This window comes from Hylobates moloch, unplaced genomic scaffold, assembly GCF_009828535.3.
Source record: "Hylobates moloch isolate HMO894 unplaced genomic scaffold, HMol_V3 SCAFFOLD_16, whole genome shotgun sequence".
In the NCBI taxonomy this organism is placed as follows: domain Eukaryota; kingdom Metazoa; phylum Chordata; class Mammalia; order Primates; family Hylobatidae; genus Hylobates; species Hylobates moloch.
In genome coordinates this window covers 15,460,981-15,483,622 of record NW_026652291.1, presented here as the reverse complement: position 1 = coordinate 15,483,622, position 22,642 = coordinate 15,460,981, and the positions used below count along the sequence as shown (strand labels likewise).

General features: G+C 44.7%; 1 protein-coding gene across 6 annotated transcripts in view; it reads left to right on the top strand.

The window, feature by feature from the left end:
- TDP1 (tyrosyl-DNA phosphodiesterase 1) overlaps nucleotides 1–22,642 on the top strand; it is an 83,788-nt gene that overhangs the window by 46,534 nt on the left and 14,612 nt on the right. For 5 of the 6 annotated variants that reach the window (XM_058429702.1, XM_032179264.2, XM_032179263.2 and 2 more), the window contains exon 14: nucleotides 11,588–11,690. In XM_058429702.1, the coding sequence (XP_058285685.1) occupies nucleotides 11,588–11,690 (103 nt within the window). Of the gene's footprint in view, nucleotides 1–11,587; nucleotides 11,691–14,930; nucleotides 15,012–22,642 lie in introns of those variants that run through there. The other variant, XM_058429703.1, reaches the window with a different exon arrangement.

Below are 22,642 nucleotides of genomic sequence, written 5' to 3'. Positions count from 1 at the left end.
GAATTCAAGATCAGCCTGAGCAACATGGTAATACCCCATCTCTACAAAAAAAAAAAAAAAAGGCAGGGGTTGTGTGTGTGGTGGTGTGCGCCTGCAGTCCCAGCTATTCAGGAGGCTGAGGTGGGACGATAACTTGAGCCTGGGAGATTGAGGCTGCAGTGAGTCATGATGGCACCACTGTACTCCAGCCTAGGCGACAGAATGAGACCCTGTCTCAAAAAAAGAAGATCTTTTCATAGATATATAGCCTTTTCTAAACTAAGTATGTGGTTATTTTTATTTTATTTATTTTTTTTGAGATGGAGTCTCGCCATGTCACCCAGGCTGGAGTGCAGTGGCATGATTTTGGCTCACTGCAACCTCCACCTCCCGGGTTCAAGCGATTCTTCTGCCTCAGCCTCCTGAGTAGCTGGGACTACAGGCGCATGCCACCATGCCCAGCTAATTTTTGTATTTTTAGTAGAGACGGGGTTTCACAGTATTGGCCAGGCTGGTCTCGAACTCCTGACCTTGTGATCCGCCCGCCTTGGCCTCCCAAAGTGCTGGGATTACAGGCATGAGCCACTGCGCCGAGCCATATGTGGTTAATTTTTAAGTTGGTCACAATTACTCTGTTTTATCAGGACAAGTGCAGTCAGCCAGATTTATACATTCAGAGAAACTCAAAATTAACAGTTCACTTGAACTTATTAGGATGTTATATTAGCTGGCGATTTCCTCTTTTGATTGGTTACTTTTATGGAGAGATATTTATGGTTTTAATAACATTTTCCTCCCATCTGTTTTGATCCTACCATAAAATCATCCCATGTTTGATGGGCAGCCGGTTGTTAGGGAAATTATTGGGACGTGATGACAAATGTGGTATTTAAATTTTACCACAGGACTAAGCAGGAGGAAGATGAGGTTTAAGGGAAGCCTTGGCTAAGAAGATAGTGCCTAGGTATAATTGGCAAACCCAATGAGAACAGTTACGAAAGTTGTGTATTGTGGGTGGTCAGAAGCAAGGTGGGTACCTAACACATGCTGGATCACTGTTAGAGTTGCCTAGCAACTGACAGGCAATGCAGATAGTCAGGGATGAGCAGAAATGTTGGTGCTGCCACTTTGGGAGAAAACGAGACAAGTGCTTGACTGCAAAATCACTGGCTTTTTGAGGAAACATAAAAGACATTCTCTGTCCTCTGCTTTTCAATATTACTATGCAGTACTCCTTCTCTAATGTCTATTGCTTTGATTCTGAAACAGATCATCTCTTTTTGTTCTCCTTTGTCTGAGTATTTTGGTGAAAATAAAATTGGATTACACAAGAAAATACTTATAGATGTCATTGGGTAGACTTGGTTGCCTGGCCCTGTGGCTCTAAGATATTGGGATTAGCTGATATGCTTCATGTGCTTTGTTACAAATGATGGTTATCAGTACTAACGCCTATAAGTGACTTCCTTTATACGATAGAGATGACTCAAGGTCATATTACTACCCTCACCTGCCTACATCTGGTACAAGCAGAGTGAAGACAGAGCATACCCCTTTCTGTACTCATATGAGAAAGTCTCATGAGCATCATCACTGATGGAAAAAAGCTTGAGACCCCTGACTTAGTGCCTCTAGACCCTTTGCACACTGACATTGCTAGTCACTAAGTGCACATCTGGCTTGAGATGAGGAGGTGCTACCTGGAATTTCCCACCAGGGACTGGCCTCCAAAGAAAGCCTCTCACAAGTAATATAGCAAATACTTGTATGGTGCTTACTGTATGCTGGCCAAGTGCTTTTTTATACTAGCTCATTTAATCCCCCAAATTAGGAGCTAGGTACTGCTACTATCCGCATTTTAGAGATATGAAAACTAAAGCATAGAGAGCTTAAATAGCGTGCCCCCAAGTGACCCAGCTAGGATTTAGACCCAGATAGTCTGATGTGACTGTTTCTTGTTTATGTGCCAGGTGCTATTCTAGGTTTTAGTTATAGATGATGGACAAGACAGGTGTGGTCCCTGCTCTCATGGAACTTGCCTTCTAATTGATGTAGACCTATCGTCTCTCTGCTTTGGGATTGGCACAGAAACATTATTACAGGAGAGTCAGCAGGATGGTGACAGGCTGAGAGAAGGAAGGGAGGAAGTAGGTTGCCTATAAAGTTGTGAGCACAGGTCTCTGAGAGAGTTAAACATGCTGTTAGGCTTTCTGGAGCTGATCATCAGCCCCAAGAAGGCTGCTCCTCCAGCTATCTCAGGTCTTAGTGGAAACCTTCCTTGTGCTATGCAGCACCAATGCTTCAGGCTTCAAAAAGACAAGAATCATTCCCAGGACACTGTGTACTATGGGACTCAGGAAAACAAAGGTAAGGCAGCCTTCACACACTTTATAAAGGAAGCATCTTCAGAGAGCTTTTCAAGGTCTCCCAGGACCTTGACCAAATGCTGACCATATATTGGACTATTCAGTCTTACTGGCCATGTGAACAGTCCCTCTGCTCTGCAGCCACACTCTTAAGACATTTGTTTCTGCTCTTTAGGCCCATTTCCCCATCTGTAAAACCAGGGGTTGGGCTAAATCAGTGGATTTTATGCTGTGTTCCTTGGAGCCCTGTGGGCTCTGGAAACGCCTTTCAGAAGCCACCACAACAGTGGGCAGAGAGAGATGAGTGCAGGTAATTCACCCAGAGATACTCGCCCTTGTTCGCTTAAAATGTTTCCTTTGAACAAAGGGTTCTCGAGGTTTAAAAAGAAAATTTTTAAAAATCATTATAATCATCTCCCAGGGCCCATTCTAACAAACATTTCATAGTTCTGTTAAAAGCATTAACCATTTCCAAACCTTACCTTTGTGGTGTGCATTAAAATTTACTAAGCACTTGCACCTAGATTATTTCATTCATTCCTCATTATAGCCCAGTGCAATGAGCAGATGGTGTTAAGTCCGTATTATAAGTGAAGAAATTGGTGACCTAAGTACTAACCACAAGGTGACAGAGCTAGCCAAAAGCAAACTCAAATCTTACAAGTCTGTTGCTCTTTTCAAGTCCTTGTATTTATTGCCTTTCCACTATAGGAGAGACTAAAACATTGGAACGTTTCATTAGAAAATAAAACAGTAAGCAGTTTTTGGTTGTCACATGGGTTACTATTAAATATGTACTCAAATTATTTGGTATAGTATTCTAAAATACCAATTTTGACCTGAAATTTGAAAAGCAATTTTTTTATCCTTCTTGGCAGTAATTTTTGTCATTTTGGATTATTGATGTGATGACTTCTAAAGTCCTTGTAATTCCATCTGTGGGATCAAGGATAGATGGATCCTTTTAAAGACTAGGTCAACAGGTAGGCTGGACTATGCCATCGGGCACCAAAGCCTCCATTTAGAGTCCAACATGGCTATGAAAGACTGCTTGGTGAGGGGAGGGTCATGATAGGCCTGTGACTGAGGAACAAAGTGAGGTTACAAGTAGATTTGTTCAAATCTATTTGGTGGTTTGTCAGACTTTACACTTGCAAAACCCCACACCCAAGTGTCTAATCTCCTTTAGTGTTTTGCTCTTATCTGTTTGAAAACATGCATCATAATAATTTTCATTTTTCTTTTCCTGCTGGCTTTTCTTTGTTAATACACTGTATCTGTAAGACCTGATATCCACCCTGGAAACACAGCTGATGTGTTGCATCCTCTTAGTAGTTAATCTCCCAAGATTCTTCAACATCTGCAGAATTTTGAGACAGGATTTCACTCTGTCACCCAGGCTGGAGTGCAATGGCATGCTCACTGCAGCCTTGACTTCCCAGGCTCAGGTGATCCTCCCTTCTCAGCCTCCCCAAGTAGCTGGGACTACAGGTGTATGCCACCATGCCTGGCTAATTTTTTTTGAGACGGAGTCTTGCTCTGTCACCCAGGCTGGAGTGCAATGGCCTGATCTCAGCTCACTGCAACCTCTGCCTCCCGGGTTCAAGCAATTCTCCTGCGACAGCCTCCTGAGTAGCTGGGATTACAGGTGCCCGCCACCAAACCTGGCTAATTTGGTGTGTTTTTAGTAGAGATGGGGTTTCACCATGTTGGCCAGGCTGGTCTCGAACTCCTGACCTCAGGTGATCCGCCCACCTCAGCCTCCCAAAGTGCTGGGATTACAGGCGTGAGGCACCATGCCCGGCCCATGCTTGGCTGATTTTTGTATTTTTTGTAGAGATGGGGTTTTGAAATGTTGCTCAGGTTGGTCTTGAACTCCTGAGCTCAAAACTCTCTGTCTGCCTTAGCCTCCCAAAGTGCTGGGATTACAGGTGTGAGCCACCGTGCCCAGCTCCTCTTCCTCTTTATTATTCACCAATATTTTCATTCCACCCTTTTTTGGCTTTCAAAATTAGTCATTGTCGTTATGACTTTACAGTCACTTCTTGTTTACAGTTACCCACAAGTTTACTCATTTCTTTGTTCTTTTTCTTCCCAGTAGGCCTGTCCTTTCAAACAAATTCAGTTTTATTCCTGAACTATATCTTTTATAGTTATTTCATTGATGCCTTCTTACTGGCAATAAGCTCTGATTTGTTTTTCTAAAACTCCCTTTATTTTCACCCTCATTTTTGAGTGATAATTTAACTGAATTTAAAATTCTTTGGCCGGACGTGGTGGCTCACACCTGTAATCCCAGCACTTTAGGAGGCCAAGGCTGGTGGATCACTTAAGACCAGGAGTTCAAGACCAGCCTGGGCAACATGGTGAAACCCTGTCTCTACTAAAAATATAAAAATTAGCTGGGCATGGTAGCTCACACCTGTAATCCCAGCTACTCAGGTGGCTGAGGCATGAAAATCACTTGAACCCAGGAAGGGGAGGTGGCAGTGAGCTGAGATCACTCCACTGCACTCCAACCTGGGCAATAGAGCAAGACCCTGTCTCAGGGCGGGGTGGGGGGCGGGAAACTGGGACAAAGTAACTGCCAACTAAGATTTTTTTTTTTCGTTTTAAGACAGAGTTTTGCTCTGCCACCCAGGCTTGGTTCACTGTAACCTCCACTTCCCGGGCTCAAGTCATCCTTCCACCTCAGCCTCCCAAGTAGCTGGGACTACAGGCATTTGCCACCACACCTGGCTAATTTTTTTTTTTTTTAGAGATGGGGTCTCACTATGTTGCTGTTCTCACACTCCTGAGTTCAAGCAATCCTTTCGCCTCAGCCTCCCAAAATACTGGGATTACAGGCGTGAACCACCATGCCTGGTTTTCCTCTAAGTTCCTTAAATATTTTTTTCCATTGGCTTTTGAGCTCAGTTGTTGGTATTGAGAAGTTGCCATCTAATTATTGCTCCTTGTGGAAAAGCTGTCTCATCTCTTTGGCTGTTTTTAAGATTTTCTTTACCTTTGGTATTCCTCAATTTAGCTACAATGGATAAATAGGTATGGATTTATTTTTATTTAGTCTCAGCTGGGTTTGTTATATTGCTTCACTCTAAGGAGCTGATTTTTCAACAGTTCGGTAAAATTATTGGCTATTGTCATTAAGCATATTGACTCACCCTCTCTCACTTCCTTCTTGCAACTCTTACGAGATGCTTGTCAGACCCTCTCATTCTATCTTCAGTTTCTTTCTTTCCACCTCTTTGCCTCTGAGTTGCATTCTACCGAATTTCTTTAGATCTTTCTTCTGTTTCATTAGTTTTGTTTTCAGCTATGACTCATATGGTATTTAATTCATCAGCAGAGTTTTTAATTCTAGTGACTGTATTTTACTTTTGGACCTTCTCAGATACCATATGTTTTATGGTTTAGAGTTCAGCCCAGAGTCACGCTGCCTGAGTTCAAATTCTTACTCTACCACCTAGTACCTGTTGAAATCTTGGGCAAATGACTTCCATTTTCTCATCTGTTAAATAAGGATAGTAATAGAATAGGTATCTAATAGTTAAGAATGAAAATAAATAGAATATGTAAAGGTATTAAAACAATGTTTGGCAGTTAATAGATGCTGCATATTAGCTGTCATTAGCAAATTTGTTTTATGCTTCTTTCATTATTTCTTTGTATGTTGTTTACTTTTGAAATCTTTTGTTTGTTTTTGTTTTGTTTTTTGAGATGGTGTCTTGCTGTGTCACCCAGGCTGGAGTGCAGTGGCACGCGATCATTGCTTGAGCTTCTGGGCTCAAGCAATTCTCCCATCTCAGTCTCACAAGTAGCTGGGACTGCAGGTGCACACCACCCTGCCTGGCTAATTTTTGCATTTTATTTTGATATGGGATCTTACTTTGTTGCCCTGGCTGGTCTCAAGCCTCTGGCCTCAAGTGATCCTTCTGTCTTGGCTTCCCAAAGCACTGGGATTACAGGCATAAGCCACCATGCCCGGCTCAAATCTGTGGAGTTTTAGAAAAGGGGCAACAGCAGCACTGGCTGGAGTCATGGTTTCCCCCTCCACATCAGTACAGCTGCCTGGTCTCCATCTTCTCCAGCACCCACTGAACCCGGGAGGCGGAGCTTGCAGTGAGCCGAGATCGCACCACTGCACTCCAGCCTGGGTGACAGAGCGAGACTCCGTCTCCAAAAAAAAAAAAACAAAACAAAACAAACAAAACATTCTCTTCTATTGCAGCTGTCTGTGAACATGTCTGTCCCCTCATCCGTGGTCCTCTAGAAGTGTGGTGGCCAAAGCCTCAGTCTGTACATTGTCTCATTGTCTCTGTACTCTTTGTGCTGCTGCTGCTGCCTAGACTGTTAAGTAATTAATGATGAAAAGAAATATTTTATCAGTAGACATATGTTCCCATAACAGCAGTCATCCTTGGGGACTTGTACATCTTCTAAAAAAAAAACTTAAAAGTGAATCTAATCAGCCACTCTAATTGGTGTTCAGCAGGCATTGGTGATGGCAACTGTTCCCATTACCAAAGTTCAGGTTTTGAAAGATGCTTGGAGCAGGGTTTGGCCCAGAGGTCATCTTCATAGCTCCCCACTTCCTTTCTTAGGCAGTTGTTTCCCCCATGTGTTACCATGAACATCCAACAAGTACTCCCCAGTGGTAAACCTCCAGTGAAACTCAGAGATTTTACCTTAGGATGAGACTACATCACTGGAGGGGAACACTCTAGTTCACGTGAGCATGGGTGTCTCTCATCATTGTAGACTCTAGCCTGGAAAGGGATTTTTGATCTCGTAGGCTGACAGCCCTCATTCTGGATACAGGAACCTAAAGCCCAGGGAGGAGAGGAGTGGCTTAAGGAGTTACAGCGAATGGGGAAGCTGAGACATAAACTGCTCCTGATTCAGGGTCCAGGGCTCTTTTCTCAGCGTGTGCTTGCCTGCCTTCTCCATGTGCCTAAACATGCCATTCCTGTTCTCTCCTGAGATTTCCTGTACGAATTTTTTGTCATACGTTTTCAAGTTTACTCTTAAAAATTTAATCTTTGGGACAAAATGTTCATATTGGGGACTGAGGTCAAACCTGTAATAAGCAGTCACACCTCACAAGCTGTGGCAGGGTATTCTACCACCATTTGCACTCCTTGTAGGCAAGGGGACAATAAACTGCCTAATTGAGCAACATATCATTAGTCAGCTTAGCTGTGGTGGCTTGGTGCCTCATTCAGCTCAGACTGCTATACAGAGCAGCTTATAAATATATTTCATAGTTATAGAGAATGGAAGTTCGATGTCAGGGTGCCAGCATGGCCAGGTACCAGTGAGGGCCCTCTTCTGGGCTGCAGCCTGCTGACTTCTCACTGTGTCCTCACAAGGTAGAAAGAGGGCAAAGCAGCTTTCTGGGGTCTCCTTTATAAGGGCACCAGTCTCATTCATGAGGACCCCATCCTCATTGACATAATTAACCCAAAGCCCCTGCTCCTGACATGATCATATTGGGGGTTAGGATTTCAACATGTGAATTCTGGAGGACACAAACATTCAGTCCCTAACACTTCATAATGGTCAACTTGTCTACCCTCAACCTCAATTTCCAGAATTCCCTTTCTTGTATGTTTCCAATTAGGTGGGCCCCAAGGGAGATTCTTACATTTGGAGAGCAAATGTGAGACAGCAGCCTTTTTTTTTTTTTTTGAGATGGAGTTTCGCTCTTATTGCCCAGGCTGGAGTGCAATGGCTCCATCTTGCCCCACAGCAACCTCCTCCTCCTGGGTTTAAGCGATTCTCCTGCCTCAGCCTCTTGAGTAGTTGGGATTACGGGTATGTGCCACCACGCCTGGCTAATTTTGTATTTTTAGTGGGGACAGGATTTCTCCATGTTGGTCAGACTGGTCTCGAACTCTCGACCTCAGATGATCCACCGCCTTGTCCTCCCAAAGTGCTGGGATTACAGGCGTGAGCCACTGCACCCAGCCGAGACAGCAGCCATTTTTGTAACTCATGCGTTGTCACTGTGTCCAGCAGAAGCTGGACCTCACACCCTCCCAAGTCCTCCTTCAGCTTTTCTAACTCCTGGCCCTCACCAGATATGTATTTTTTCTGTGATGAAGGCCCTGTCTTCTGCAAGACACCCACACCTCCAGTGCCAGAGGCACAAAAACCACATGGGTTTCCGTCCTCACAGTCTTCAGTCCATGCCTGTGGCTCCAGCTAGTTATTCTCCACTTTATGCCTATCCTCCTCTGGCTTCTGCCTGCCCTGTAGACTTCTAGCTCTAGCATCAGGACAAAGATAACACCCTTATAAAGACTTTAACCAGCTCCTACAATTACATGATAATAAATTCCTGTAAGAAATACACACACACACACACACACACATATACAATTTTCTAGTTATGTTTCTATGATTGAACCCTGACTGATACACCCCCAGAAGCTACTGTCACTCATCATGACTTTATTAAGGGTTTGGGTAGTGTTTCTGGTGAATGGTAGACCATGGGACCTCCAGAGTTTTACCCTAAGGATCTAAAGTAAATTAAATACCCCATCCCTCTTTAGTGATGAAGCATCGCTCAGTATCCAGCAACAACAACATAAACCACAGCACTTGGGAGAAAAAGCAGCCCAGTCCAGTAGACAAAAGAACAATGGAAGAACGAGGGCAGGGGGAATAAAATGGTGAAAACGAGTTTTCAACAGAAGCCAGGACAGGCAGTGGACAATGGATTCCATGTGGAGAACAGAAGCTAGAACTTTTTGGAGTTATGGGAGCAAGAGACCCCTGTGGTGTCACTGTGCCTCATGAAAAACACAGTGCTTTTGCTGTCCATGACGGGCGCACGTGCACGCGTGCACACACACACACCCCCACCCTCCCTGCTCCCCCACCCCACAAGAGTTTGGAAATACCCCATCTTCCTGGCTGCCCCAGGTGCCAGTGATTCAAAGTATTACCCAGAATGTAAAAAGTTATTAAAGATGATATCTCAGGGAATGTTGATTTATCACCTAGACCACCTGCAAGTGACTTTCAGGCTCTCAGTGTTCACAGTACAGTTTCTAAGGTTCCAAATGCTTAGAAATCTGTTAGAAGCCAAATAAAAGGAGGGATTGGAGGAAGCCATCTGAAAGGCTGTCCTTGAGATCTCTGTTGAACTTTACTTTGGAATAAGCCCTCAAATCTTGGAATGCTAAGAAAACACAACTCATGGGGAAAGAATGAGAACAGCCTTCCAGAAGATACCTCCCATCTGTGTTGTCATGATACTGATAGTCAAGAGTTGGCCAGAAAGCAATCATCTGAAAAGTGAGAAAAACACCTCAGACCCACTGGTTGGTTTTGCCGTTAGACTTTCCTCTTCGCCCAGGAGATGACCTGTTTTTACTAACAGGTGAAAGACCTAAAAGCAAGATGTCATCTTGGACTTTTTTTTTTTTTTTTTTTGAGACAGAGTCTCGCTCTGTCACTCAGGCTGGAGTGCAGTGGCGCAATCTCGGCTCACTGCAAGCTCCGTCTCCCAGGTTCACGCCATTCTCCTGCCTCAGCCTCTCCGAGTAGCTGGGACTACAGGCGCCCGCCACCACGCCCAGCTAATTTTTTGTATTTTTAGTAGAGACGGGGTTTCACTGTGGTCTCGATCTCCTGACCTCGTGATCTGCCCGCCTCGGCCTCCCAAAGTGCTGGGATTACAAGCGTGAGCCACCGTGCCCGGCCTCATCTTGGACTTTTAAAAAAAGTTTTTTTCCTGGCATCATAATACCAGTTTATCATAAACATCAGCTTCCTCTTCACTTTATGTCTCAACGACGTCATAGACAGTGATGTTCATGATCGTGGTTCTTGTGCAAAGGTTTCCTGTCCTCAATATGGTTCATTTAGGAAGCCAGGAAAGTTTGTAAATAATGCTCTATTTTCTTAAGTCAGCCTAATCGCTTCAAGAGTTTTCCTTAGCTCTGATTTCCACATTCTTCTTCCTCTGTTCCCATAGAACCCTTAACAAACATTATTATTATTTTTTATCTTACTTGGTCATTGTTTTTGTTTGACTCTCCAATTCCAGCAGACAATAGTTCCAGCACATAGCTCAGAAAACATACCTGGTGCACCAGTGGGTGAATCTTGAAATAGTCACAGTCATCCACAAAGTCAGGCTCTAAAGAGTTTTCTGAATAGCTGAGGTTTATATGTTTTAAAAATGAAATAGAACTTGGGTGAGCCTAACTGAAAAAATGTTTATGGTGGGTTTATGTTAATCTCTGCCACATTCGCTTATAAAAGAGTCTCCGAAGACACCTCAGAGCTTAGTGGTCTCCACTCCTGAGCACCTTAATATGCAGCTTGGCACCCCTTGCAAGGTCAGTGTCCAGTCTCCTTCCTCCTGCTGCAGCTTGATTTTTTTTCTTTTTCTTGAGACGAGATTTTAACTGTCATCCAGGCTGGAGTGTGGTGGTGCAATCTCCGCTTGCTGCAACCTCCACCTCCCAGGCTCAAGCGATCCTCCCACCTCAGCCTTCCAAGTAGCTAGGACTGTAGGTTCGCATCACCATGCCCGGCTAATGTTTTGTAGAAATGTGGTTTTGCCATCTTTCCCAGGCTGGTCCTGGGTTCAAGTGGTCTGCCCGCCTCGGCCTCCCAAAATGCTGGGATTACAGGAGTGAGCCATGCCTGGCTTGTACTGTGATTTTTTTAGCCACAACTCTTTGAACATATAAAACATCATTCTGAATGTACCATTTATCTCTAGATACAAATAACAGTCTATTGCCCTCAGATCTGTTTTCTTCACACTAAAAGTAGAAATTAGCACTACCTGGCAAAAAAACTGAAAAAGGAAATATGAAGCTTAAGATACTACTGCATAAGATAATATTAACTTTCTTCTTAAATGCTAGTTTTATATACAACAAAACCAGAAATCCTGGCTACTCCAGGATTGTGAAAAGAAAAGGGGCTTTAGAAAGAAAAAAATAAAATCTAAGGAAAGATAATTATTTTAATAGCTGCCCTCAGGAAAATGCAGATGAGGGTGAAGCTATCCCAAATTAGCAATTAGATAAATCTTGAGGATTAGAGAAAAGCAGATTTTAAATTCTCTTTTCAAAAATGCAGCAACTCTGCTAGAAAATGAATGAATGTGATTGCAGCTATATATTTTTTTGACCGGTGCTCTTGCAGCTGTGGAAGTTTGACCCACACTGAGATGCCTCCCTGAGTCAGCCCTTTCTGTGTCCTTGTCTCTGCAGCGCGAATCTGTCCAAGGCTGCCTGGGGAGCATTGGAGAAGAATGGCACCCAGCTGATGATCCGCTCCTACGAGCTCGGGGTCCTTTTCCTCCCTTCAGCATTTGTAAGTTTACACTTCCAACTGCGCGGTGGGTCACATGTGAGATAAATTAGGCTTTGTGTTCTCTTCCTTTAGTCACAACAGCTTGCCTAAGGTTGGCAGGAAACAGTCGGGATTCTTACCCAGAACCTGCATTCTTAACCAGTGGTCTGTACCTCTGAGCTTACTGACAACTCACCAGTCTGGGTGCAGCGGGATACCTGCTCTCAAGGCATGTACTTGATTAGGAATTGACTGTGTGCTTCTAGCGAGATTAATAACATTTAAAATAAATATTGTGAACTACAATGTGAAGATTTATCTCAAGGTGGTAGATGACAAGTCACCAAAGGATGGCCCAATCAAGCACAAGATGTTTTAGGTAGGGGTGACTGGAGGATGAAGTTGGGAAGCAGGAGAGCTTGGCAGAGTATTTGAAAGATGCTTAGCTTAGGATGTAGGCTGTATAGAGAGAGGTGGGAATGGTATCAATGTTAGAAAGGAATTGGTAGTAGCACAAACTGGGAAGCAGAGATTGGTTCATATCATCGGCTAGAGTTTGGCCGGGCGGGGCCAGGGGGTGGCACAAAGGACATGTGCTTCTGGCCCAGTAAGCCCCCTGGAAAAGCACCACGTCGAAGTGGTCTCTCGAGATGTCCAGCACAGCCAGCTTGTCTCCCAGCTCTGGAGCCACTTGAGGTTTCTGTGTCCAAACACCAGAAGGAGTGACTTGCATGTAGGGACTGGGGTGTACAAGCCATCTGCTTCTCTAAATGCTAGAGTCACGCTTGACCCAGAGAGACATTTCCACCATAAGGGGCACATGAGATCTCCCATGTCACCTGCTCATACTCACTGTGGGAGATTGGTAATGTTTTTCCTTCCTTCCTCCTCTTTCCTTCCTCCTCCTTCCTTCCTCCTTCCTTCCTCCTTCCTTCCTGTCATCTGACCCATGACGAAGCTCCACTGTGGATGACTCTGACTGGACCAGAAGATTTAGCTGAGGTGTTGGTGTGTGCTCGTCCTGAGACTTCAATCTGGACTAATCCAGTCTTTTTTTTTTTTTTTTCTAGACAGAGTCTCGCTCTGTCACCCAGACTAGAGTGCAGTGGCATGATCTCGGCTCACTGCAACTTCCACCTCCAGGGTTCAAGCGATTTTCCTGCATCAGCCTCCCCAGTAGCTGGGACTCCAGGTGCCTGCCACCACGCCCAGCTAATTTTTTTATTTTTAGTAGACACAGGGTTTCACCATGTTGGCCAGGTCTCCAACTCCTGGCCTCAAGCGATCTGCCTGCCTCAGCCTCCCAAAGTGCTGGGATTACAGGTGTGAGCCACCGCTTAATCCAGTCTTAAGGCATGCTGGAGAGCACCCACCTTCCCAGCCCACCCCAGCGTTGCTCACTGTTTCTCACACCGTGCTCAGGTGAACAGCTCTCTTCTGCCTCTCTCTCCTCTTCTCACCAATCTATCCATTCTTTCTCTTTCCGTCTCAGTTTCACTACAAAACTATGTAACTAACCTCTTTTAGTTATAAGATTTCAGCTTTATCACACAGCTTGTGGGGAACGATGAAGTCACATCACTAGGAGGTGTGATTGTAGTGACTGTGGCTTTTATAATAACTGAGGCTGGAGTTCTCGCCCAATAATAAGTAATGGAATAAATTCCACATCACTCCTGTTTGGCTTCTGTTGTCAGCATTTACAAAAGTCTGGTCCTTTGTAACTGTTCGGATCATGAAAATGCTGATAGGAAGAAATGTATTGCCCTTCCAAGTCCTCTAGACCCTTCTGAGCTACTCATTTTTTACCCCAGATATTCTTTCTCTGACTATCCATTAATGAAGGCTAATAGAGAAAAAGAAATAATTATTTGGAATGCCTAAACCGACTTTATACGGGGGCTCTTCTATATTCTGGAATAAGAAAGAGCCCCATTATAGCACATTCTAGGTAAAATAGAGGTTGCATTATCTATAAAGATCATCAGACAAGAATATAAAACAGATTCCCCCCCTTCTAGACTATGCCAACTGATTCAAGAGCTAGGCCCCAGTTAGGGTGACGATGTAATTAATAGTCTAAGATTGTAACATTTTCCAAGAGTTTGTTAGCACATCTCAAAAAACAGAGCCTGGAACGGTGCTTTCCAGCAGGCTTCCATCATGACCCTGGTGAGGCCCCACTCACTATACCTATCTTGTCATCAGCCATTGTCCCTTTGGTTGGGCTGTGTCCTTCAGTGAATCACAAATGACTTGGGCAGAGTGCTCTAATCAGGCATTGTGGATGGTACACAGAATGGCTTTACCCTTCCCCTCCCAGGGAGCTCATAGGCTAGTTGGGCAGGGTGGTCATAGAGTTAGATGGCCACCTGATACACCTAAGCAATGAGACAGAGACATCCTTCCTGGGTGAGAGCTGGGTGCTGAGATCTGAGGGAGGTGCCTACCTGAGTGAGCAAAGCCAGAGGACTTTGTTGTGCGTTACAGAAACCAATTTGTGCCCACAGAAGCCCACAGATGGAAGGAGTTTACTGAAAAGATGCTGGGGGGATGTCATGGGATCAGAGGAGTTGCTGAGTAGCTGAGACTTGGGAGCAATGGGGCCAGGCCCTCTTAGGGGACTCAGCAGCGGCCCTTGTCCCTGGGTTACTGCAGCTAGCATGGCTCTGCAGCCCAGGTGCTGGCCATTCCGCATCCCAGTGACACCTCAGGCCTAGATCTGCCTTCCATGACTCAGGACTCTCCCAGCTCCATTCCTGGAGAATGAGCCTGTTTCCAGAGAAGGGAGGATGGATGTGAGCGAGGAAGTCACCCTGAGGGGTAGATACTACCAAGGGGTTTCACCCATAAGTGAATTGATGGGTGTCTTGTCAGTCTGTAAAAAGGGTTGTTGGGTTATTTTGATATAGGAGACTTTAAGTGCTTATATTACAACATCTATGTTGTCTACTGATATGTGAAGCTTCTGGAAAAAAAGTAGACCTTTGCTTGGCCTTCACAAAATTAACATTGATGGTTTTGACCTTGAGGATGACCCAGAGATTTGTGCCATGAGGTCGTTTGTCATTTCGCTGAGTTTATATGTGCACAGGAGTGAGATGCTCAGCTTGTGAAGGAGAGGCTGTCCAACGGAACAGCCCGACTGTTCCCTCCTCAAAGCATACCCCAGGCTCCTACCTGAACGTTCCAGTGGCCTGGGACTACCCCCCTCCATGCTCACTTCAGTCCCACACACACCCTATGCCTGCTGTCTTCCAGGCCCCTGCGGAGAGAATAAAGGATGAGGTGGAGGCTTCGTTCTCTGGAAATGCATGGATAAGTTGAGGAAACAGACACTGGTGATTACAATATGTGACAAGAACTAGGGTGTGAGGCATTCAAAATACAGGGGCTCTGAGAAGAGGGACCATGTAGTCTGCCTGGGGGGCTTGGGAAAGGCTTTGTTAAGGAGGTGGCATTCGATCTCAGTCGAGAAAGGAGTATGAGCTTAACCTGCTGTCAGGGAAGAGGAGGCTTCCAGACAGAGGTAATAGTGCAGGCTGTGTTTGGGAAAGAGCAAACAGTTCTGTGTGCTTGGAATGGGGATGGGGTGTGGGTATGAGAGGCTTGGAATTCCAATCTGAAGGAGACTGGAGAACAGAACACACCACTGGCCTTGGTTCCACATGGATAGTAGAAAGGCATCAGTTTTTTAAGCAGGGCTAGTGGTCTTAGGCCAGTTTTCAGAGAATTTGAATCTTATAAAATATAATTCTGAAATTAGGATTATGATTTATACTATTTAAAAGGTACTTGAGGATATAGCACATTGCATGTATTATCAAAATCATCATCTTAGCCATGTAAACCACACTATTTAACAAACCTGATTATTAATGAGTCACTGTTACTATTCACCTCACTCTCTTGGCATGTCTTGTCTTTTTTTTTCTTTGAGACAGGCTCTTGCTCTGCCGCCCAGGCTGGAGTACAGTGGTGCCATCATAGCTCACTGCAGTCTCCACCAGGCTCAAGCAGTCCTCCCACTTCAGCCTCCTGAGTAGCAGGGACTACAAGTGTGTGCCACTACGCCCGGCTGACTTGTTCATTTTTCTGTAGAGATGCGGTCTTGCCATGTTGCCCAGACGGGTCTTGAACTGCTGGGCTCAAGTGATCCTTCTCAGCCTCCCAAAAGATCTTGTCATTTCTCACTCCTTAGTGCTTCTTGATAATCTGTTCCTTCTGAGCACCCCCACAACATCACATGCTGGGCGAATCAGCTGTTACTGCCGTGGCCCCCACTTCACCTCCCTGGGCCACATCTATGCGACTCCTCAGTCCACTGTGGGAATGGGCCTTGTAGACCACAGATCTGGTTTTGTTACCTGCTGGAGACCTGTAAGGTAGAATCCAGACTCCTTAGCAGGGCTTCTTTTCCCCATCGTGCACCAACTCCTAACCTCTCGTTCCTGGTACTTACTGTTTCTGCTGTGCAGAACTCATGGCTCTCACTACGAGCCAGGTCCACCCTGCTAGCCAGCCATGATCTGTACTGAGAATGACACCTTTATGCCCCACCTCTGCCTGTTGCACCTGTCTCCACTCCAGGCACCCCTCCTCTGCATCCACAGAACCTGGGGCTCAGCACATATCCCACCTTGCATTGTGACCATTGACTCATGTCTCCTGGACCAGAGTGAGCTGAATGGGTCAGGTGGGAGGCTTTTCCTAAGTGTCTGTTAGTTGAAGTTGTTCCCTTTAAGTTGATCCATACCAAACAATGTGAGAAGTGTGTGAAACAGTATGGAGACTGTGATTTTGGTTCATTGGGTATTGTGTGCAGTAGGTGCTTAAATATGTTCACAAATTGTGTTGTAAAGCAATTTGCTGTATGGAATAGCTCATCTGTAGCTGTCTTGAAATTAAAATACACATACGCTTAGGAGTCCACTGCAGTACTTACAAATGCCAATCCCTATAAATTAACTTAATAAATATCTTAAAAGATTTCTGTATCATAATCCTAAAATGTTTACTGACAAGAATGCAGTTTATCATAAAATGAGGCCAGGAGTTAATATCTTTTTTTAGGTTTCCCTGTTCAGTACCAGCAAGACATGCCTTTTAGTGTTTTTGGCTTCATGTTTGCCAAATAGACTTACTTAATACAGAATTTTTTAGACATCCTTCAGACTGGACATCATCCAGAATTTACTTCCTTGAGATCAGCCCTCCTTCATATCTCTTGGGTAGAACTCTGTGTCCGCACCACCCACGTCTGCGGTATCAGCAGCCAGAGTTGCCACTTTTGTCCTTCACCAGTAGGCCGTGTCACTTGCTGTGTTCTGGGAGGCTCATTTGGAGCCATTGTTGCAGAGAGTCAAGCTTAGTGCCCAGAATGGCACAGTGTCGCACACTGCAGAGGCCTCACCTAGAAAAGGAATCCTGCAGTTCTCTACTTCCCCACAGCCATGATTAGGACCTGTCACTCTGGAATCAAGTTGCCATGTGATGTGACACTACTGTGAACTAAAAATACAGCAGGTAGAGAACCAGCACTTCCCATTCATGATAAAGATGCCATTTGAAACCTGGGATTGATCTGGAGGCTGATAAGTCCCTGGTACCACGTGTTCCTAATTTTTTCTTGTTCTTTTAAGTGAATAAATCTGGAAATACATCTTTTGAGAGCAACCTAACTTGTACAGTATGTTGTCAATAGCTTCCCCTTTGACTAAGAACACTTTCAAGAGCTTTGGAGAGTCATGTCAAGGTACATTTGACTTTGTATACACAGTACTTAGTGATGCTTGGTGTATAGTAGTTGCCTAATAAACTTTGTTAATTTAAATCAAAGACTTTATTCTTTTCAGGTCTAAAATCAATTTGTCAATTATATAATGTTTTCTGGGTTGTCCCTTTAAGTGTATTTAACTTTTAAATTAGACTACGGTTCAGAAAGTCTCAGTACAGGAAAGCTGTGATTATTTCAAAGATCAGTAGCTGTATTCCAAACCTGAAGGCCTCTGTGTATATTTCAGGGAGGTACAAGTACTTCTGTCTTTGGACCTCATTCCTTTGGTGTTTATTGAGCACATACTCTGTCAGGCACTGAGTAGGCCCTGGACTTGAGCCTGCCTAGTGCACTGCGGCTAGAATTCCTCCTGCCTCTGGGAATAATATTGCACATAAGCATCTGAGAAGCCTGGATCAGGGTCCAATACTGCTTCCTTCCGGATGAAGGTAGCCCAGGTGTCCCTGTGCTGGTCTCAGCCTCTTCTGAGCCCCAGGGTCACTTGGTCCTGTGCTAGTGGGTTCCAAAAAGTCAAGTCTCTACTTTCTCTTTTCTCTGTTCTATTTAAACTTTTTCATTGTAAACGTGTGTACCACAAGTACATGCACTCTTGTTGTGGCTCTGGCTGGAAGAACTAATACAGTTTACAAGAGCCACCACCTTAACCCTCTCTTTGTCTTCCCTCCTGACACCAATGCTGCCTACCTGCCTTGGGCCCAGCCCATCTATTGTGGGCCCCCAGGGTTTCCCAGGAGGCCACAGCTGGGCAACAATTTGACATGGCATATCTTGGTACCCGCTGATGTTCTCACATCCAGCTAATAAAGCCATGGCCCTTGCATTCTACTCCTTCCCCTCACCTGTCCACATCCTATACCATCTGCCCTGGCAAGAATTTCTTTTTTTTTTATTTTATTTAAGTTCTAGGGTTCACGTGCACAACGTGCAGGTTTGTTACATATGTATACATGTGCCATGTTGGTGTGCTGCACCCATTAACTCGTCATTTACATTAGGTATATCTCCTAACCCTATCCCTCCTCCTCCCTCGACCCTATGACAGGCCCCCCGGTGTGTGGTGTTCCCCACCCTGTGTCCAAGTGTTCTCATTGTTCAGTTCCCACCTATGAGTGAGAACATGTGGTGTTTGGTTTTCTGTCCTTGCGATAGTTTGCTGAGAATGATGGTTTCCAGCTTCATCCATGTCCCTACAAAGGACATGAACTCATCCTTTTTCATGGCTGCATAGTATTCCATGGTGTATATGTGCCACATTTTCTTCATCCAGTCTATCATTGATGGACATTTGGGTTGCTTCCAAGTCTTTGCTATTGTGAATAGTGCTGCAGTAAACATACGTGTGCATGTGTCTTTATAGCAGCATGATTTACAATCCTTTGGGTATATACCCAGTAATGGGTTGGCTGGGTCAAATGGTATTTCTAGTTCTAGATCCTCGAGGAATCGCCACACTGTCTTCCACTATAGTTGAACAAGTTTACAGTCCCACCAACAGTGTAAAAGTGTTCCTATTTCCCCACATCCTCTCCAGCACCTGTTGTTTCCTGACTTTTTAATGATGGCCATTCTAACTGGTGTGAGATGGTATCTCATTGTGGTTTTGATTTCCATTTCTCTGATGGCCAGTGATGATGAGCATTCCTGGCAAGAATTTCTCTGCCTGTTCCTATTGGTTGTCACCTCTCTCCCCTGGATGAACTGACCCTTCCCTCCCTGTTTTCCCCATCTCAGGCTACTGCTGGGTTTCTACCCACATGTCAGGGTCTGTGTTCCTCTGCCCTTAAACCCTCAGCAGCAATCTTTGGCCCACGAGATGATGTCTGGACTCCTTTGTGTGACATCAACGTCCACTGTGAGCTGGCACAGCATGTCCCCCAGGCTCCAGCCACCCACAAGTATTTGTTAGCATATTAATGCACATAGGCTGTAGGAGCAATGGCCCCTTTTTACTAGTAGTGTGATCCTGGGCTCTACTGCTCTTTGTCTCAGAGACTCTGAAGTAACTTGGTAAGAGAATATGGGAAAACACATTGGACAGATCCCTTAGGGACCTCAGATCTCTAGGAGCCAAAATGAGAGAAAGAGAATGAACTTTGAAGCGAGACAGACAGGAGCTGGGATCCTGCTTACAAGCCGTGTTAGACTTGGCCTCCTTATTCTACTTCCGTAGGCCCCTTTTTCTCGTTGTACAATGGAAACAATGTAACTCATAGGATCTCATGTGAGATCAAGAGTTATAACCCATAAAGTGTTTACAACAGTGCCTGGTACTTAGCAAGTGCTCAGTAAAGGTTGCAGTTGACATTAGCAGTAGCAGCAACAGCATATAAGCCACACAGTTCAACAGAAGATTGAAAGCAGGGGCTGATACTCCGTGGGTTTTCAGTCAAATCAGAATCTTGATGTCACTTCTGTGATGATGTTGCACTCTTTTCTTTCCTTCTGAACTGCATTCCCCCAGTCCCAAACAAACAGCCCTTTGCTTATCAAAAACCCATCCTTCAAAATCCTGTTAGGTTTACATTTCTCCACAAAGCTTTTCCTAAGCCCCTAGCTGGAAGCACTTCCAGTTGTTGATCCTATACTGCCTTGCAGGAAAGATGCCACCACCTTCCTGTAATTTACTTCCTTGCCAATTAGTTGGTCTTTGACTAAGTGTGCCCCTTCTGGGAAGTTCAGCTGCTATCACTGTTTTATCCAGGAAAGCCTGATGCCTTGTATAGGGTTTTACCACTTGAGGTTGCTACTTGGATAGCTGCAAATAAAAACATAAATTACATCTCTAACTGAAACTGAAGCATGCCTCCTGTTCCCTATGATTGAGCTAAGCTGCTAAACATAAATCATCACAGCGATAATCAGCTCTTTCACTCCCAAAGCTGAAGAGAGGAAAAGCCAGCAATTTCTCATGTGTGATATATGTCCACCCTCTCACCTGGTGTTTTATAAACATATTGTCTTAACTGTCTTCTAAGTATCTGTGCCTGGGAGGGTGCCTTCCTCTGTTTTGTAAAATGCCAAGTGATAGCACTGTGATATATAAATAATGATAATTAGAAGACAGCCTCAAATTATTTGACATTCAGAATGAAGGGGAGAGTAGTACTTTTTTTCGTAATAACCTAGAATTTGGATCAGAAATGGCATTCAAAATAAAAGCATATTGGTTTCTGTCAGACAGGAATAGTTCAAACCTTCTCATATCTGAGGTCAGATATCACAAAATGGAATCATGGGTCAAGCACACAGCCTCAGATCTGGGCCCAGGCTGTAAAGAACCATAACCTGTGGCCATGATACATTTGAAAATATCAGGACTAATAGGAGCTGAAGAAGAGAGAAGTCATTTTTTACCTGAAACTCCATAAAAGTATAATAATCATTAACTTGGAATCACTTCCCAACCACTAGCCTCTTTATTTTTTAAAATGTCCAAATACCAGGGTTTCTAGAATTTGGCTCATCTTGACCCTGCCTGCCTTAAATTTTCAAGGAATTCTTCCTTTGTCATAGTTCCTGGTGGCGAATGTGAGACCATTTGTTTGCTTGGTGGAAGAAATGTAGGACCAAGAATCAGAAAGACGGTATGATTTCCAGCCCTGCCAATTTTTTTTTTTTTTTTTTTTTTTGAGACAGAGTCTCGCTTTGTCACCCAGGCTGGAGTGCAGTGGTGCCATCCCGGCTCACTGCAACCTCCGCCTTCCGGGTTCAAGTGATTCTTCTACCTCAACCTCCTAAGTAGCTGGGATTACAGATGCGCACCACCATACCCGGCTAATTTTTTGTATTTTTAGTAGAGACGGGGTTTCTCCATGTTGGCCAGGCTGGTCTCGAACTCCTGACCTCAGGTGATCTGCCTGCCTTGGCCTCACAAAGTGCTGGCATTACAGGCATGAGCCACCGCATCCGGCCTTTTTTTTTTTTTTTTGAGACAGGGTTTCGTCACTGTCACCTAGGCTGGAGTGCAGTGGCTCGATCTCGGCTCAGTGCAACCTCTGCCTCCTGGATTCCAGCGATTCTCCTGTCCCAGCCTCCCAAGTAGCTGGGATTACAGGCATACTCCACCATGCCTGACTAATTTTTGTATTTTTAGTAGAGACAGGGTTTCACCATGTTGGTCAGGCTGGTCTCGAACTCCTGACCTCAGGTGATCTGCCCGCCTCGGCCTCCCAAAGTGCTGGGATTACAGGTGTGAGCCATTGTGCCTGGCCTTGCCACTTTTAATAGCTGTGTGGCCTTGGGCAACTATTTAACCTCCAAATATGTTTCCTCCTCTGTAAAATAGGAGTGATTACATCACAGAGAATTGCCCTGAAAATACTTACAATTATACTCATTTGTTTCCTAGAATATGTACCATGGGCCAGTCATGGTTAAATAACTTATATATCCTCACAGTAGCCCTATGAATTAGGTGCTCATATCATCTTCATTTCATAACGAGGAAACCAAGGTCCAGAAAGGCTAAGTGACTTGCTTAGAGCCACACAGCAAGTAAGCAGTCTGCAAAAGCAAGAGATAATCAGGGGCTTCCTCAGATCCAGAGTGTGTCAAAGGTGACATGTGAGCAGGGAAACCTGGGGGCAGGTGCTGCCGAGCTGGCCTGCCTGCCCTCCATGTCTTCCCTGTCCCCCCTCCTCTGTGTCTTCCCTGTCACCCTCCTCTGTGTCAGTGCCCTCGCCCTCCCGGGATGTGCCTGCTCTGTGCTTTGCCGACCCTGCCTTTGATTATGCTGTTCTCACGCTTGGTATTCTTCCCTATCATCTCTCTATTTATTAAAATTACACCAATTTTTCAAGCCCTAGCTAAAATATCCTCTACAAAGCCTTTCCTTATCCTTCTTGGATAAGGAAAATGACTAGAGGAAGGGCACTTCTTCCTATTTTGTCTAGAGTTCGTGCCTGCCATCTACCACCTCCTGCCTTTCACTGTATTACTGATCACCATCTTCATCAGTGCTGTAACCCATACCTTTCTGTAGGTCTTGACATGCACAAAACACTTTCACACAGGTTGTGCCATTTGCTCTTATGCAGAAACTTACAAAGTAAGCAAGAAAGGAACTTTAGTCCCATTTCTACAGATCAGTAATTTTTTTTTTTTTTTTTGAGACGGAGTCTCGCTCTGCCACCCAGGCTGGAGTGCAGTGGCGCGATCTCGGCTCACTGCAAGCTTC